At 40.1% G+C, this 19,558-nt stretch overlaps 1 protein-coding gene across 1 annotated transcript; it reads right to left on the bottom strand.

Moving 5' to 3' along the window:
• Positions 1-14,736: 14,736 nt before the first annotated feature.
• On the bottom strand, positions 14,737-19,528 carry BCHE (butyrylcholinesterase). Its single transcript, XM_010288788.1, has 2 exons — positions 19,400-19,528; positions 14,737-16,262 (listed from the first exon to the last, which is right to left on the bottom strand). The coding sequence occupies exon 2, from the start codon at positions 16,255-16,257 to the stop codon at positions 14,737-14,739; it is 1,521 nt and encodes a 506-aa protein (XP_010287090.1). The 5' UTR covers positions 16,258-16,262; positions 19,400-19,528.
• Positions 19,529-19,558: the final 30 nt, after the last annotated feature.

The raw sequence follows: 19,558 nt of genomic DNA, 5'->3' as shown, positions 1-19,558 counted from the left end.
GCTCGGCATGGTTCCCTGCACACACTTGTGCAGCACGCCAGTACAGGCGTAAAACCTGATGGGAGTGAGAGTAATTAATAATGTCTTTGTGCTTGTAGAAATACGTAACGAACTGCTTTTTCTGTGGCATTGTGAATTTTGGTTTTGCTGTCTCCTATATACGTTTTTCCGCCAAGTGAATGGGAGTAAGATAGCACAGGGTAGCAAAATGCAAGGTTCAGGAAAAATGAACAAAAAGATGAGAAGACATCATCTGGGCTATAGTATCATCAGTCGATCTCAGCGAGTAAGGGGTTGGAAGCAGAGTCATGTGGTTTACAACAGAAACGAAGGTGCCAAACTAACAGCCGGTACTGCAGGTTAAGCTGTCACCGCCCCACAAGTAAACGTGCCTGCTCGCTTTAATGAAGCTACAGGTAGGTTAAAAAAAATGATAGGATGGTAAGGGCTCCTGGATAACGTCATCATGCGACGGGTCCCCGTCAAAGCTTTGGCCTCCAGCTCGTTGCTCCTCTGAGGGACGGGCTGTGTCAGCCTTTTGTGCTTCTTTCTGCAGAATGGCCAAAGACTGAGTCCCTCCTGCTGATGCCTCCGTCAAGGACTGGTCCTGTTGACTTCAGAGGAGTCACAACAAGGATATCATATGCTTTGAAGAAAGGCCACAAAGTTTGTGTCCTAAAAATTTATCTCAGTTTTACAATCGCTTTATTAGTGGTTTTCTTGTGTAGAACACCACCATTAATCATGCTGGCACCAAATAACATACCCAATCAAAATATCTTCATCTAACCCAAAGGGTTGAAATGTGGTGGTCTTGTCCGCCCCCCAGCCTGGAAGAAAACATTTTTCTGTTTTCCCCCTTTTTCACTTGGAGAGAAGGGCACTCCTAATTAGCCGGCGAGCTGATGAGGAGCGCCAGGCACATCCGCGCTCACGGCGGAGGGGCGGGAAGCGTTGGCCGCGTTAATTTGGCAAACGCATCCAGATGTCTGGCGTCATTTCTAAAGGCCACAATGCATGGTATCGATACCTACGTTCATTTTCGCGTTGCAACACAGCTGCCAGGTTAACAGCAATTTTAGGCTGTGACGCAGTCCCCAGGGGGACGACAGAGCAGCAATAGTGGTTATTTATGTAAGGCATTGCTCCGACGGTACAACTGGGAGCTTAACGGATAATTTCCAGCCCAGTCCTATTAAAAAGCAGAGCAGATTTTACTGTTAAGTACTGGTTGAATCTTCTCAAACCCTCAAACAATTTGGCTTCATGCCAGTTTCTTCATACCAGGCTGTTAGTTTCAGATGACTCGCTGTTAAGTAGACACCGGAGAGGGTGGTGAGGTTGAAGACTCAAAGTCCTTAACCTGAGGAGCAGTCCTAGCGATTGGAACAAAGGAAACGAGCCTGTTGTGGAAACTTTCCTTGGAGAGGTTAGCAAGGGAAAGGATGAAGAAATATCTCTAACTCCTGTAAAAACGCCTGCTAAGTCTAAAAACATCCCCAGAAGCTCTAATTACTGCATAAGCTTTCCACTCCGAGGTTGAAGCCTGTATAAATTTGACGGGCTCTCACTGTGTGCATACATGGATTGCACCTGATGCCATATCACCGTCAGCTGGGTCTACCTATGTGTGATTCAGTATAATGAATTTACTCTCAGATTTTTGAAATTCAGAACGTTTTCCTAAGTCAGCTAATCATCTACTACCTATTAAAATGATTTGGTGGGCTCCTGGATGAAATCTTTACATTATGCCAAAATATTTTACATGCAATTGTACACTTTGAGGCTTCTGGTTATTAGACACCGCGAAAGCAAAGGCAAGAGGACAGGGGCAATTTTCTGTCCATTATCCAAAGTCTGTGAATTGGCCCATTTAGAATAACAAGACAAGGGGAAGTGCCATCCCTAAATAAGTGAATCGGAAAGCTGACACTCCATCACTTCAGAAATACAGGTGTTACTTTTGATGTCACTACTGCTACCAGTGGGTGCTCTTTATACGTGATACTGCATAACAAGTTACCGTGCTGATTTTTATTTTATTAATTTATTTTATATTTATTTAAATTATTGACATTATATTATTAATTTATATTTATTTTTATTTTTTATTTTTGTTAATTGTCTCCGTTAATTGAGACAGCTCTTCAGAGTATTCCTTAATATCAGCTAATCACTAACCGTCCTATCTATTGAACTGATGGACCCTCTGTACAAATGCACTGCCACACTTAATATTTTATTGTAAAATATTCTCTTACCGTCTTTATCCTCTTACACTATAATGGGAAAGACAGCAGCTATCTAATCTATCAGCTGAAAAGGGTGAGTGGTGCCATTTATAATAACCAAGCTCTAAATAATTCCATACTTGAAGGTGACAGCTCAGGAGGGGTATTGTCAGCCTGTGCAATACTGGGTGACTGGAAAGCATCCACGATTATCTGTTTCATACACTAAGCTTTCTTGCAGCCTCATGGCATCGGTATTCTCAAGGTATCAGGCCTGTGCTCCTGTGACACTATGAAGAACTGGGGAACTTAGAAAAAAATAAATTTGTCATGTTTAAAAACATTTTTTAATTTATTAGAATTTACTTTTTGTGAGAAAATAGTAATTAGTTTCTGAAAATCTGTAGCAATTAAACTTTTCTCATTCACTTGTCCCTTCATATGATGCAAAAATCATTGGTCCTGATTCTGCGACATTTCAGCCTTAATCAGATTCCCACTGTAATGAATGAAAGGACTCGTGTGATTGAGTACTACAAGTCTGCGAGAGGTTGCAGATTTGAATCCTTCAAATTACTGCTCGTAAACAGCTGTTTATGGGAATTTCATGATATTCTGTTGTGCTCAGCTCTTGCTCACAGATCACACACAGGAGTTCATAATCTAGTGGCTATAAAGTGCCCCTGAGCCACAGCAAAAGGCGACTTGCAAGTGGTGTCGTAGGTAAATATTATTTCTTCTGCTGATCCTTGAAGAAACCTGTAGGATCCAGCTGGCATACTTTTTAACTGACAGAAACCGGAGAAGGACCTTTGCAGCTAGGCTTTCTTACACCTTCACAGGCTAAATAAAGCTCAGGATATTCCTTCCACATTCCAGCTTGGTGACGGCAGTTGTGCGTTTAAATGTCTTAAACTATAAATTATCGTGGTATGCACTATCACAACAGATATCGGTTTCAGGAAATGAAGCAACAAGCTGTTGCTTCTTTTTTGTTCTTATTGTGTTCTGCTCAAAACAGCCTCGTGAAGCACCCGTCAAATTGAAACGATTCTTGCTTGGCCATAGCTTAGTAGTTTTTTGTGAATTCTTGCTATATATAAGGGATTGACAAGGTAGGTCTTAAGGTATTGGCCATGAAATATATAGTCGTTGAGAAATGTAGGTCCAGGATGTTCCACCTTAGCTCTTTGGGCATGCTTGCAACGCATTTAGGAGCTCAGTGCCTCAAATCCCTGGCTCCTGGATTGAAGTCTGCTCTGCTATCAGGAGTAATAACGAGCTGGGTCAGCCGAGCCAGAGCTAATGAGCCCTTCAGACCCTGGCTGTGTATTCCTAACCTCCTGGGCCCATGCTGGCACTCCTGTGCATAGCTTTACTGTGAAAATGTTCCAGCAAAGCTTGGTGCTATTTCAGGAACCCCTGCCCCAAGCTCCACTGTCTTTATAGCATGTGGTGAGATGTGCTTATCATGTGAGGTCTGGAACAGCAGTCCCACCGTTCTGTCTAATGGTCGCTAGCACTAGAAAATTAAAGTGAATTAAAATGTCCTTTCCTGAGCACCTGGTAAAGTTAAACATGACCAGACCTTTCTCTAAATTTAGCTCTAATTAGTAATGAGGATCCACGCTGATTTAAATGAGAACAACGTTGTCCCAATATCTTCTGGGTCCTTCTGAGTGAGGACTCTCAGACCTGTGTCTCCTGTCCTTTCAGTGGATCTATACTGCAGCCCTAAACCCCTGATGTGTAGGAGATCCCTCAAATATCTCCGATGGTACATCCCAAATACATGCATGCTTTGCACAGTTGTGAAGAGGGTGTAAAGTAGAGAGTGACACCATGTTGAATCTCACAGCTTTCTCATCGCAGAGCATTAATTCTGGCCCAAGCAAAGCAAGCAAGCTCTGAAAATGGAAAGAACCTTTGACGCTGGAGGCTGCCACAGTGAGAAGAGTGATTGGCAAGATGAAAAGAAAAAAAACCACCACCCAAAACCAGCTAATAATCTTCAACCTAATGGTACGACTTCAAGAAGTCAAAAGATTTTACGTTAGATTTAGTTCAGGGAAATTTTGATGTTAATGGGGTGATAGTTTTAAACTACCAAGTTATGTTTTATTCTGTCTTGTTTTAAGAAATACTTATCACTCAGTGTGATGCTTACAGTCACACTAAGCTGAATGTGACAAGTGTCTAATAAAACATACCTACAACACGTAGTTGTAGTCATTTACACGCTTAGATTATGTATTGGGAAAAAGCAGTAAAGAATTTTCAGAACTGTTTTATTCCTTCTGCTTAACATTCCTTGCATCTGATGTGCTATTTTGCGTGGTGTTTGAAGACCACTCCTGCGCTTTTTGACATGAATGAACTTACTAGTTAGGGGCTGATCCAAATTCAAACAAATGGAGCAGATTGATTGACTTCAAAAGCTTTGGATCGGGTCCCAGCTGGAGGAATACCTGTAGCTGTCTACAAAAGAAGCTTCTCTCTACCTGGACAGAATTTACAATGATGAATTCACACCATCTTCAGGCAGGGCTCCAGGTTCTGGTGTGAATATTCACAGTTTGTATTTACATCGCTTTTGAGTCGACATGAGAGAGGCAACACTATGGCTTAGTCCCTCTTTACTCTAAAATATTTTTTTTGCCTTTTTTTAATGTTCCTGTAAGTATTATGTAAGGTCCTTATGCCCTTTCATACGGTATCAATTTTAGCTTTCAAGGACCGCTTTTCAAAGCTGTTATTTTTTTACACTCTTGGCTGCAGCAAGAAATCAGAAGAAACTACAGTTTTTAGTCTTACTTGTAGAGGTTGAAGAGGGCTATTTGGAAGTGGAAGAAGGTGCTGAACCCTATTGAGACCTTGATGGAGGAAGTAACTTCCATAGAAGGTAAGTAAAAGAATAAGTAGACAGGAAGGCACATGCCACTTGCCCTTTTACTTATCTTCTGAAACTGGCTCATCTCCTCTACAACCTCGCTTCTCCTGCTCATGACCTGAAAAAACATAAACTTACATAGTATCTTAACCAGAATTGCTCCCTGGAACAAACTTAAAAAGAGTGTTGCCATGGAACTATTAACACTGGGTTTTAAATTCTTAAAATTTTAAATGGCTGTGGGAAAATTTGTCAGCCTAGTTGGTTGTGAGAAAGAGTAAATCCTGATATGTACAAGATTGCTGTTTCTATCTCTTGCTTTCTCTCACATTAACAGAGTTCATCCCAGACACTCAGAAACTGTTAGATAAATGCTAACAATTGATAGATTCAATGCTTTGCTTATCTCTAGAGACCAAATTTTCAATACAGACTGTGTAGTAGATACTATACTGGGATATAATATTTGAGATTTGTTTTCAATTGTAATTGCCTTGACCATGATTTCTTTTCAAGATGGATGCTCCACATAGCCCTGCACCAAAGAACATCATCTAGATTCATTGTGTCCTGATGGACTTCATCATAGTAGCATTTTTCTTGATGTGTTTCACTACTGCCACTGTTTTATTTCTGTGAATGGTAGAAAGAGCATGAGTCACAAACTTCTGCTGCCATGTAATCTAAGCCAAACTGAGCAGTCCTATAAATGAAACCATCAGGTGGCTTTCAGTAGCGTGTATGTGTGTTCATCCCAAACAGAACCACTGATACTTCATGATGGGAAATGTAAATAAGAAGCTGTAGTGTTCATAAGTCTCCAAATAAGATATTTAAATAAATACGATTAAGTTATTTTCTTATCTCTGTTATAAATCCATTGTAGGTTTGACATCTAGAACCAGAGATCACGTATCTTTCTACAATAAACACATGCAAATTATGTCCCAGCCTTATAACGTCCTGTGAATCTGATTTGAACTACATTCTGGCACAACATTTAGACTGAGAGTCATGAAAGACATGCTCTCAAGAAGAAGTAGTATGTAAAGAGGGGAGGATACCTGAGCCTATTCAAAGTCCTTTTCTTGCAAAATTGAGGGGGCGTTTGTGGAGTTTATAGTATGCAGACTACTTGATACCTAGGAAAAACCAACTGTTTAAACCTTTAAGCATTTCCAGTCATACAGAAAATTCACTTGGAGGCTACTCCTTGAGAACATCAGGGCAAATAACATTTATGAGAGGCAGATATTTAAAATTTCATTAGTTAAAATAAAAATCACAGTATTTGAACAGCAGCTTGAGGAGAAAAAGGATGTCTCCAGTGTAAATTTAAGGTAACCCTCTTTAGAGTTTGTATTGCATGAAATTAGGAAGTTTTCTTATCTTCCCTCAAGGAAAGGTAGAGAACACAGATGGCAGCCAGAGATGTCTGGGAAAGCAGAAAATGGCAACTTTTAATTCTACATCTGTGCCAGCGTATAGCTGTGCAACATCACTAACTGTAAGCATGAAATGCTTGATTTCCACTTACGCAGCTTCTAGATTTGTGGGGACAGAATCTCACAAATCCTGTGACTGAATTGCTAACATTTACCCACAACTGACTTCTCTTGCAGCCGATGGAAAAAAAAAAAAATTAAACACTATATGGAGCTACTTTCAAAAATATGGTGTAAGGTAACCTCTGCTGCTCCTCATTTCCTCTTTTCTCCCCTTTGCCACTTCCCTGAAACAAGCCAATCTCTTGTGTTGGGGAGTAAATTAAAACATGTACCAAAAGGTTTCCATTCTTCATGTGAAATTTCTCAGTAGGACCTCAGATTAGTGTTCCAGAACCACCTGGAAAAATGGGGTTTGCAGACCTTTTAAACTTCAATTTCTGTCTTTTGATGATGAAACAAGGACTAAGCTGCAGAAAAGCAACCTGGAAGAAGAGTGCCCCTGAAAAGAGGATTAACTGTGGGTGAACACTAATTGTAATTTCACAGTGACTTTTGCAACCATGTGTTTACATGCCTGCAAAAGTTACGATATAGGGAAAGTAATCCCTAAGCCTAGATTATCTCTGAAGTGTATTGCTCTTATATGTGAACCTGCCTTGCACAAAACTCATATTGAGTTCATGCATACATTTTCTTCATTTCACTGTTGACAGATTCTTTAACTCACCAAAATGGTTAGCAAGTCTCTCAGACAACTTCTTCTTTTATCTTTCCATCTCTTTTTGTTCTTTCTCTTTTTTTTATATCTTTGCTTGTTGACCTAGTCTCTTGCATCAGTTAACATTTCCCTCGCTTGTTTTCTCACCTTCCTTACTCGTGTACTCCCCATAAAACAACATTATTTCCACCCAGGCTTCTTATTCCCGCTCCCAAATTTGAGGCAGCAATCACACCGTGATTTCATTTCAACTCTTGGAACAGTTGTATCTCTCCATTCCTCCTCTTCCCCCAGACATGTCTGTGTGGGCTCTTTGCCTGGTTGCGTGCACAGCAGTGGACATGTCCAGTACAGGGTCTTCTGTCTCTGTGGCAAGAACAGGAAAAGCCACATCCAAGATATTTCCCTCTCTTCTTTTACAGGGTCAGCCAAAGGCAGCATAGCTCTACAAAAATGCGCCTCAAAGAGATCCACGTTATCATTTTTCTTGTGCCTGTGCGTGCACATTTGCGTGCCTCTGCCTGCAGCTGCAGACACGGGGAATTCACCTCGCTCGTCCCAGGACGGGGCGTTTTCCCTGGGAGTTTTGATCCCGCAGCCTTTGGCAACTGCGTTAGAGCTTACCCTTTCCTGCAAAGCATCGCCAGTGTTATATTCCAGGCAAACTTTTGCATTAGAGTTTTAGGTTTTAGTTTTTTGTCTCATTCAATTAATCCTACAATATTGGGACGTTTGCGTAATAGTTGTTCTCATCTCATGTTTGAAAATAATAGTTTGACTCATCTGTTGTAGTGAACAAAATCTGTGCGGACAGAATTGCATTTGCTCCACAGATGGCAAGTAACAAGACATCTTCTTGTAATTTTGCAATATTTGTAATAATATTAAGCCAATGCGAACAATTTGTATCCCAGAATTATTTTCAAAAGATGGCTGAATCAAGTACTCTTGTTTTCAGTTTCAAAATTCAATGACAGTTTGTTCCGCTTGCAAGCAATAAAGAGAGAGATGGTGCCAAATCAGAGTCTCTAGTCGCTGATTTTTTCCATGATGCGCTATTTCCAAATCCATTGCTGAAAAGGTGTTTCCATTACTGCTTCTGAATATGATAACATGGATGGACCCTGGAAAGATGATGAGTCACTTTTAAGAACCCAAAAACTGAAAGTGAAGGAGAAATAGGAGTAAGTTTCCTAAAATTTGACCTTTTTTTTTGTTCGTGATTATGATTTCCAAATTTTTTTTCATGGTTCAGAAATGATTTCCATGAAAGTGAGTGTGAGAATGCATGTGCCCTTTGGGGTCAAAATTAAAGCTTTACTTTTCCCTAACATGGGAAGAGAAGACTTTCCTTTCCGTATATCTTTTTGTATTTTTAGAAACCTCTCTCATGCCTCGTTTATACTCCTTCATTTTTTACCACACACAGAGAAATCTTCTGTTCTGGATTCTCGACCTGATCCAGTCGAATCACTAGCTAAGACGACAAAGGGCTTATCCTAGGCAAACGTGAGATGCCAGAAGCAGCAGCCTCGGGGAAAGCCTCCTCTTGGTCCCACTGAGCACAGCTCCGGTGGTTTGAAGACCTTCTGAGGACCAGCACCAGGTCTCAGCCCAGGAGATCGAGCCCAGGCACTTGCCTCTCTTCCTGTGCATGGGGGCTGATCTCAGGGAGAAATACAACCCACAGTAAATTTCTTACCGTGAAATGGCTGAGTGCTATGTAAAACTTTCCAGTTTCTGAAGTATTAGAAAATTAGAAGTGGTTGGAGGTTTTATTTCCTTTTTTTCCCCCAGTGTATTCATTCCCTTCCATACATAGAGTATATAGGTCCCCAGTTTGATCTGCTGTCTGGACGCTATGTGAGGCTGCTGGTTTTGTTCTCACCGTGCCAAAACTATTCTCTATAAACATGTTGTGATAAGTTGGTAGCAAAAGCACTGAAATTTATTATATGTCTACCAGTGGAACATCAGGGAAAGGCAATAATAACCAGGCAAAGTGCTTCAGAGCTTTAGTGGGACAATCAAAGCCTCACAAATTCCCCTAAAACATAGGAGGAAATATTTCAAAGGCTTCACTTTATAGAAAAAGCTGCAAAGATTTGTTTCGGCAGTTGTAAAACTGGCAGTGAGACAAGTTTTGCCAGTTTTCTTTTATCTGAAACATTTTTCACAAACCCTTAAAAATATTATCTTTGTATGTTCTACTACATTCCTATTTGAGTTTTCATCTCATCTGATTTGTCTGTCTCCTTGTCACTTTACGTCACTCGTGTCTAAAGAATACAGTTACCAAATCTGATGAATAAAGTAATGCAAAAGGCATAACCTAGCAACCGCTGATTTGGGATGCCATATATTTTTTCATGATAAATAAAACTTCCTCTTACTAGAGTTAGCAGAGCATTCTGCTGCTTATGATTGATAGTACCTGTTAGCGTCACTCGCTTCCTTTCAAAAGCTTTCTGAAGAATAACAAAAGTGCAGCAGACAAATAAATTTTAAAAGTGGTTAGGAAGAGAAATTTAAACTCTTTCACTACGGACATCACTTAAAATAAAGTGTGCTGGAAAGCATTCAGGAGAAGGCCACTGAAAACTAACTTAATATTGTTAAAATGAACTTCACCTATGCACAAACATAATCACACTGAGCCTGATCCAGCCCCTTCCACATGATATCACAATACCACACTATGGTTTTCTGCTGAATACAATTTGGCCACATCTCTTTGCCTGTCTAATATTGATGACGTCTGGCATTTTTATCTAGTGATTTTAACACTACTAATTGATATTCAACTACCAATATTCTTAAACACAAGAATCAGCCAGGGGAGACAGATTTTGGAATCTGTTCCTTCCTACAACCCAGATATTTTATTATACTTGATTTATTCAGACAACACCTGTGATAACCTTTTTTCTTCCCTTGCTGGTAGAACAGAGACTTTTGAGGGTGTGATGACAATGTTGTTCTTTCAAGGCTCAAATACATGGAAAAAAAATATTAAATTATGCTGATAGCACTAGCAAAGGCTGGGATATCTGGTCAACTTTAGTTGATACCAAAAGTTCAGTCATTAAAAATTCTAGTGATAATGACACAGAAGAAATGTTCAAGTGATGGAAAAGGAATTGCCACACCTGGAAGATTTTGTCTTCCAATCCCAGGGATTTATTGGCAGTTTAGTAATAGTTACCTTTGCCTGCACCTTACATCGGTACACAGCTGAAGACTGACTTCTGTTCTGAATCCTGGTCTGGTTAATGAATCTGCAGGGAATCTCATGACTGAAAAGCAGGGGCTTATTGCCAAAGACGACTATTTCAGCAGGGTCTTCACAGATGTTACAGACAATGTAAATATATGGCAGAGTCCTAAAAATAACTTTATTCTCTTGGGTACTGAAGAGAGATATTGGTGTATAATGCCAGCATCTAACTTCAAGCCTCACAGGCAAAATGTCTGTTCCCAGCTCCTACTGAATCATCTACATTCCCCATTCCCTATATTCGTATTCGAAAATAGAAAACCTTTATCCCTGTTAATTTTCCAGCAAAAACGGTCAGTTATCACTGATATTTTTTTTTAGCAAGGATGTGAAATAAGAAGCGCCTAAAGACGTGGAAAATTTAATCAACTATTGATGGGGGTGGTGGTCAAGTGGGAAACACTTGGGATGGCTGACAGTCTCCTTTTGTTTACTGAGAAGTGTAGATATAAAGAATTTCACATACACTCTTGGCATTCTTTGAAGGAGTCACTTCTCTTTTTCTCCCTAACATATTTTTTTTTGTTCTTACATGGCATTAGGTATTTCTAAGAAAGAGAAAATGCTCCTACAGGGCATGCCTTTGACTTTTTGTATGACCGTTTTTAGTCCTAGTGCTCATGTGAGAATGAAAAGCAGAGATCAGTAGGGTCAAAGTATGGGCTTGAGGACCCCTTTTGAGAAACAGCTCGGCATGCGGTGGGCTGAGCCACCTCTTGGTCCCTCCCAACCACAAAGTATCAGGAGAAAACTGACTTCTTATAGCTTTTGTTGACTCTATGTTACCTCCTTTCCTCTGCAGGCTGCTCTTCCCTCCGTTGCGCTCTTGTACTTCTGCACATTAGAATATTAGGTCAAACGCCCTCACTAAAAATTGTGCTGTACAGTATTTCTGATTTTCATCTTTTGCTTGATTTCCTCCTCATCTGGAGGAGACATCAATGGTACAGTAATTTTCCCCTCCGATGTTTGCACTTTGACCATGCCAGATTTTACTATAAACATTATGTCAAATGGGGCTTCCCTAGTTCTTTATAAATATTTACTGTGTGCTCAAAAGTGCAGTGAAAATAAGGATCAGCTGTTATGTTTGGAGTTTTTAACAATTTTTAATATTTTCCCAATAACTGTACTTTATGAATAACGTGTTACAGAGCCTAGAGGGGTCTGTGTTCCAGATGAGGAGGAAAGTGTCACATAGTGGGTTAATACTGATCTGATCTTTTACTGGTACATAAATCACATGATCGTATTGTCTACCGTAATAGTGATGTTTTTGATACTTGTGGTGGAAGCAGAAGGAGGGATTATTTGCTGTTTGCTGTGGAAACCACTTGAAATTCTATCTGTAGGCTAATCTAATTATAGTGCGAATGATAATCAGACTCGATGACAGGATGGTCTTCTATAAACTTAAACCTGAATGTACCTTATGTTGTCTAATTTTAGCTAGCTACAGTGACAGGGACAGTGTACTCTGTTTCGCACAGCAGGTTATTGAGAGTTTATATATATATAAAAAAATATGTATGTGTGTGTGTAATCCAGTGGAAACCAATACTTCACAAAAATGTAAATATTGTCCTGCAAAATCTAGTATGGACCTGAATTCTCTGTTCTTACTAAGAGATAGTTCTTTTTAATGAAAAAATCTGCTGTCTCTGGCATTGCAGACTCCTGTAGGGCAGGCTGTAAAGCTGCAGTGTGTAATAAGGAGCCTACACTCAGTTTGCTCTCCACTAATGACACCAGCTTCAAAGCAATGTTGTCATAGCATGTCTTCACGAGGCAGGAGTAGTTACCAAGTTTTACCTGACATCATTGCGCAGACTTCATCTTGGGAATCCATCAGATTCATTTTTGGCATTGATAAATCAACCGCACAACTCAATTCTGCTGAATGCTTTTCTCTGTGCCGCGGTCTTGCACACCAAATTCATATGGAGTGCTGTCTTCAGGCTCCGAGTACAGAGGGAAGCAGGAAGACCTCACAGATTAAATTTTAGATTAAATTTTACGAGAATAAAACCTGTATTAAAACATTATGCATTGATGAGTATAGCTGTCTGTACAGTAACTTTCTGAGTTTTGACTTGCTTTTCACTTACAGTAAAAAAAAAATAAATTACAGGCTCCAACATGTAAAGGGGATGGAATCTTAATATAATTAATATTTTCACATATCGAGGCAAGCGATCAATCACACCTATTGATAAGCAAATCTGTTAAAATCAGGTTGAACTAGAGGGGATGGATGACACCTGTAATTAGGACTCTTTAGGGATGGCAGTGTTCGACTCCAACAAGGGAAGTTCCAACAAGGTGTTGATGAATCACAGTTTTGGAGAAAATGCATAGTTCTTATCTAAGGACTTGAAAAAATGCAAGTGTGCAACAAAATGCAAAAAATGCAAAATTGTAGTGCAAGACTCAAGAGTATAACCTGTTTTATTTAAGCAAAAAAAAAGTATTAAGGGCTATTTGAATAGAATCAGAGATTCACAGAATCATTAAGGTTAGAAAAGACCTTTAAGATCGTCAAGTCCAACCATCAACCCAACGCCACCATGCCCACTAAACCATGTCCCAAAGTGCCATGTCCACACGTTTTTTGAACACTTCCAGTGATGGTGACTCCACCACCTCCCTGGGCAGCCTGTGCCAATGCCTGACCACCCTCTCGATGAAGAAATTTTTCCTGATATCCAATCTAAACCTCCCCTGGAGCAACTTGAGGCCGTTTCCTCTCGTCCTATCGCTGGTTACTTGGGAGAAGAGGCCAACACCCACCTCACCACAACCCCCTTTCAGGTAGTTGTAGAGAGCCTAGAATTATCTCTGTATGGAACATAAATCATAATATAAAGCTTAAAAATTGTCAAACAAAATATAGCACCTGGAAAATGGAGAAGTAGAATAGGCATATTCAGACCAGACACAAAACTTCCTTTTATAGCTGTTACTGTTTTAAGTGGAATTAAGCTTTAGAACAATGTACCAACATTTGTTCTGGATTTTCCATCTCTGGAAATAAAGTTTAAGTCCCACCTGTGTTTTGTGTTATGTACAAGGTTATTTGGACTAAATGAGCACAGTGGTCTCCTCTGACTTCTAATCTATAACGAAAAATGATTAGAACCTGTTCCAAAGGTTCTAATCCTTCACAAATTGAAGGAAAAGTCCATCACGGAAATAAAATTAATGCAGGATTTTAAAATTTAAGTTAATTAAACGTTTCAAAAATGTGAATTAAGTGTTTGATTGTATGTTTTCACAGGTACAGATTTATATATATCTAATTTTCTCAGGAGAGAGCACAAGCCAAGCTTCTGAGAAGACAAGATACTTCCCCACCCCGTCAGGTCTGCAGCCTTGAGACTAATTGTACATGACTGTAGTAGTGGCCGTTTGTCTTACAGCACTGAAGTGTTTTCATTTCAAACTGAATATTGCACTAGAGCCCCACAGCCCTGCCGAGCAGAGCAAAAGCTGTCTCTCTTCTCTCAGACTCCAGCTAAATAGACTGAACAAGGGGTTGTATTTAATCCGTTTCAAACATCCAAATGAAATACGCTTATTTGCTTCTTATACAGGCCAGGACATATTTCACTTAAAGATGAATCTAATGGAAATAGCAAGCGATTTGTCAACGGCTTCAGTGAAACCCAGGATGTACTTACAGTACACATGGGAAGATAAGCTTTCTGAAGAGAGCATCCTGCAATCCCAATCACTTCATCATGTGAACATAATATATCTCCATATTATACACCTGCATGTTCCGAGCAAATTACTTCTTAAAGCAAATTGGGCTTTTTGCTCCTACTTCTACTGTTGGAAGACTTTCCCAGAATTTGAAATATTTTGCTTCTAAAACTTGAAACCATTACCATCCTTTGTAACAACTGCTGCCATGGCAAAAAAAAAAAAATTTGTATCTGCTTTTATAGGTTGATACACATTGTTTTCTTAAGCTCATCTACCAATCAAGTGTTTATTTTACTAAGACTGCGTTTTTATCAGAACTAAAACAGGAATTCTGGGGAGCCGAACAATTAATCCTTCCTCATCGTTCTCATCAGGCTTCAAATCACCACGAAAATAGTTAAGCTTTTTCTGCCTGTGAAACAACAAGCATCTGAGCAATCAAACAAACTTCCACAGTAAACTTACCCAGTTTTCGCAAAAGTTGCCCAGTATCTCAACATGGACCGGCTTAAGATTTCTTCGGCTTTGGTGTAATTCACTCTTCTTTCTAGGGGCAATCCGAACACAAACTCGATCTCATAACCGTGCATTACTCCCATCCACTCTGGCCAAGGGAGCTTTGAGGAACGATGTTCAAAGAAATAAAAAAAAGCATTGTGTCCTAGTTGTGCAAATTTTTTGGTGAATTCCATTGCAGGACATATTATATTGTAGTCACCAATAACATCATCCATGGCATCGCGGTAATGTTCTGGCTTTTGCTCATTTTCCCAATCTGTGTACTGAAAAATGATCGATTCTATTGCAAGTTGGCTGGCTTCTGGGAAGGACACGGTTAAAGCTGTTTCAAATTCTGTTTTATTGATGAAGCTATCGCTATCCTTGCTGAAGCCAGGGACTCCATAGGCTAGAAATGCTGATCCTTCATCTTTATTAACACCGACTAAGATCTGTGTTTGTTTGAAAAGGCCATTCTCAATCAATGTTTCTGGCATGTCTGAGAGAAAATCGCCATCCACAGTTGGACAAAAATATACTTGTAAAAGAGAGTCATATGTTACAACAAAAATTTCATTCTCCAGTATATCCTTTGGGTCCTTGCCTTGGAGGCAGAGAATTAGCTCTGTCTCGTTGCTGGTGGGACACTGGAGCTGTTTAGCTAAAGCCACTGTTCTGTTTCTGGCTTCAGATGGTGTTATTGCAGCCCAAGGGGCATTTGCAGACCCACTTTGCATGATGGCTCTTGTGAATAAAGGATGGCTTTTAGGAGAAAGGATATGGTAGCTGACAGAAGCTGAGCCAGCACTCTCTCCAAATATAGTCACACTTTTTGGATTGCCTCCAAATGCTGCTATGTTCTCCTGGACCCACTGAAGTGCCAATCTTTGGTCAAATAAACCCGCGTTTCCAGGAGCTTCCTGGTTTCCTGGCAAAGCCAAAAATCCTAATGCACCAGTCCTGTAGTTCATGGAAACTACAATCACTCTTTCTACCCTGGCCAGAAACTTGCCATCATAGACTGGCAGGGAAGTCGACCCACTCTCAAAGCCACCACCATATATCCACACCATGACAGTTGCATTCTTGGGCTTGGGAGTAGGAATCCATACATTAAGGTATAAGCAGTCTTCACTTAGGTTTGTTTTTGGATTCCACATCTCTGATCCAGGAAATCCTGGGTAAGTTGTATCTAAAAGCTGGTAACAAGAGTTTGCATGTTTTGTGGCATCCCAAACATCTGACCACTTCTCACGAGGTTCTGGTTTTTGAAATCGCAGTCTACCGATGGGTGGCTGTCCATAAGGTATTCCAAGGAAGGCTGTCACAGTTCCCCCCAGTACCTGCAGGTTCGTCCCTCTAACTCTGCCTTTCTTCGTTGTAATGATGTTATCGTCAGGCATTACCTTCCTGATGAACATATACAGGAGAAGAAGCCACATAAGAAATCTGGTATAGATATTTGTACCATTTGTCCAAATCATGATGCCTAAAACACAGGAAAAAAGAAATTCAGAATTCATATTCCAATGTATTAGTACCAGAGCCAAAACAGTTTATTCAAAAAGGGCGTAGGTCTTCTCAAGCGCACTGAAAATAAGAAAATAAGCACAAAGATCAGCAGTCTTTAACCGTAACTTCCCGTTAGTCAGTCATGTTGCAAAAACTGTGTTTGGTGTTTAGTATTTAGTATTTGGTACAATGCTTCAGACAAACTCTGTCTAAAAAAACATAGAACTAAAGAAGCCAGACAAGGGAAGGTAAAGTCATATAAGCAGACTCTGCCTACTTCGGTTAGCAGATGACTTAACCACTTGCATTTCCGCTGGCATGACGAACCGGACATTTTATGATCTGTGGTGGAAAATGCCATGTCTGACTCGCCGATACTCTATTAGAGGTTACTTTGGCAATTTGTGTTCTCAAATCAATAAAGAGCGATAACAAACATCAGTAGGCACAGATTTCTCCACACATAAACTCGCATCCCATGAAGACTGAAAAGGAGCTCGAAGCCAAGTTTTAACCCAAGGATTTCCAGGTCCGCGTAAGTTTTGAACTATATGCTGGTGTCACAGTAGATGCCTGGGCTGGCGCAGACCGTTGCGATGGCATTGCTACAGACTCAGTGCACTGGGAGATTTCACTGTCCTACTCGTATGTCTGAAGATCTGAAGGTGATTTAACAAGTGAAGTACATGAAGGACCCCTGAACTGACTATCAGTTCACCAGCTCCTGCGGGCGACTGCATACAGAGGTGCGCCAAGACCTAAACGAAACAGTTTTTTCAAGGTCTTTTTTCTCTAAAGCAACTTAACCAAGTTTACAACCATCATAGTCATGAGAAGTAGTCATACTTCTACCACTTTGAATGAACATTTAAATGCTAAAAAGCCAAGGATTTTTTAGTATATGAAGGTGTTGCCTAATAATGTAAGTATGGCCTGGTCTTTGCTTCCTGAGAACTTTTCAGAGTGATAATTAATATTATCTTAAAGCTAAGGGTATAGATGCTGATTATGTACCACATTTAAGCATACTATATTTGCCCCAACATTTTCCAATGCTACAAAAAACCCAGCATCTTCCTCCTGAAACTGAAAAGTCAGAAAAAGACTATTTGCATAAACCCATTTCTATGGCTTACATATTTGAAAATGCTCAACAAAGCTTCCTTCTATTTTTCGCTTGTTGCCCTGTCGTACATAGTGTACTCTGTCCTGCCACTTTAAACAGGCCATTCTTTGTTAATGAGAAGACTTGTGTCCTTAAAAGGAATAAGGCTAATTTCTGTGGAAAGTACAGCTGGGCCCAGTGGGAGCTGCTCCTGCTTGTTTGCGTATTCTTGGAAATCAACTAAGAAAATGCAGGGAGAAAAGGAAGATTTTGCGCAAAGAGGTTCCTAAATTTCAGATAGCACCAAAGGAGCGGGGAAGAATCTTCAGAGACAATATTTTTAGCGTTCATCTAAACAGATGGAAAATAGATAAATTTTAGAGACTATAAACATTTACGCTCTTGTCTTTTATTAAAAAAAAAAAAAAGATAAGGTGGTGAATGGGGGCAATAGACTTCAGAGTTGACCTAACACCCCACCTAGCCATCAGCTTGATTTATAGAAACCTGCAAATGATCCCCTGTGTACTCAACTTAAGAGACGTGAATATTCAATCTGGACCACAGATGTGGTCCAGAAACTCCCGCGGAGTTTGGCTCAGCAGAGGCTCGCTCCGGCAGCCTGCAGTACCTGCACAGGAGGCTCACGTCGTTTCGTGTCATTTAGCTCACCTCTTTATGTGCCACTCATTTTTTTTCCCCATTCGTTCCTGTAATAAAATCTTTTAAGAGCTGAGTGAGAAAAGGTATGTGAAGAGTGGCTTAGGGCTAAACCCTTTCACCCTATCGTGACAGGCGGCTGTGAGACATATTAATTGTAGGGATCTAGTTGGGTATGTGTGTTCCCGATGCAAAGCATTGTGAGATGGGAGAAGTAATTTCTATAAGTTTGTTGGTTCACCGACACTTTTTTTTTTCACATATTCACTTCTAACATACCACCCAGAACCGAACCACAACAACAAGCTGGAAATAAGAGATTTCAAACATCGTCATTATGAAGAGAAAATGGCACTAAGAAAAGCAAGAGACATTGACGTTCCTAAAGCTTTTACTATCTAAATAGTAATAAAAATCAATTTCCCTCTGCACTTTCCTGTTAATTAAAAAAGGAATGGGTCAGGAGGAAAATAGTGTCACAGAGGCATAACTTTTGACCCTAGGAAGTTTTAGACAGGAATTTTAGGAAGAAAAAAACTAAGAAAAGATTCAATTCTGTACCTTTTTAATTAGCCCTGCAAAAGAACAGGTGTCATTTTAAAGACAAAGTTTGAAATAGATCTAGCTTGAAAAATGCAGAAGTTTTGGACTACTTAATGAGAGGACTTGTCTAGTCTCATGTTACTCTGCTAATGTTGACAAAAGTAGCAAGCGGCAGAGGATTATTATTACACCTTGAATGTATGGCAAATAATACATTTAATAAGGTTTTTAATGCTGCATTAAAACAAACTCAACAACATAAAGCACACTGAGCAAAACAAACATTACTCGATCACTACTATGAGAGTAAAAGGGTCAGAAGATTGCTTTAGCTCGTCAGCCTTAACCGAGCAGAGATATATCATCTAATGTATTTGCACACTTTAAAAAGCTGCTTCTGCGGTAGTTTCCTCCAGCAAAAGTTAAACAGACTATACTTTTGTGTTCTTATTCAGCAAGGGAACACAATTTATTGCAACGACTGTTTCCTCTCCTTGCAAATCTTCACCCAGCCAAAAAATCTATACACAAGACTATATAATCATTATTAAAATAGAAAAGATGGTTGAATTTATAAGTGGTTTCTAGCTCAGCTTGATTTACTTAGCCCAGGATCCCTTGAATAATACCAAGGTCTGATACACATGCCTGCTTGCCTGTTCCATTTGCAGAGCGGAGTGAGTTTTCCCGAGAGAGCAGCAAATGGGCAGAGCGTAACAGTTTAAAAGATCCCAATCCCCGTGCGGATCGAGCTGAAGTGTGAATTATCCCGGCAGACAGAGACGTGTAAATACAGAGTCACTTACCCCCTTCTGTTACGAGAACTACAAAGTTTTTAAGAGTCGGGATCTTTGAATACTTCAGGGAAAATGCAGTCTGCAGCTGCTGCCCTGAGCCCGGAGATTGGGCAGTACTGACATGATAATCCCCCGTTTGGGACACAAAGCTCGCGAGAGTCGGCGGCA

Source organism: Phaethon lepturus, unplaced genomic scaffold (assembly GCF_000687285.1).
Source record: "Phaethon lepturus isolate BGI_N335 unplaced genomic scaffold, ASM68728v1 scaffold22570, whole genome shotgun sequence".
Lineage (NCBI taxonomy): Eukaryota > Metazoa > Chordata > Aves > Phaethontiformes > Phaethontidae > Phaethon > Phaethon lepturus.
Note: the sequence above shows the minus strand (reverse complement) of the source record. Positions and strands in the feature narration are given on the sequence as shown.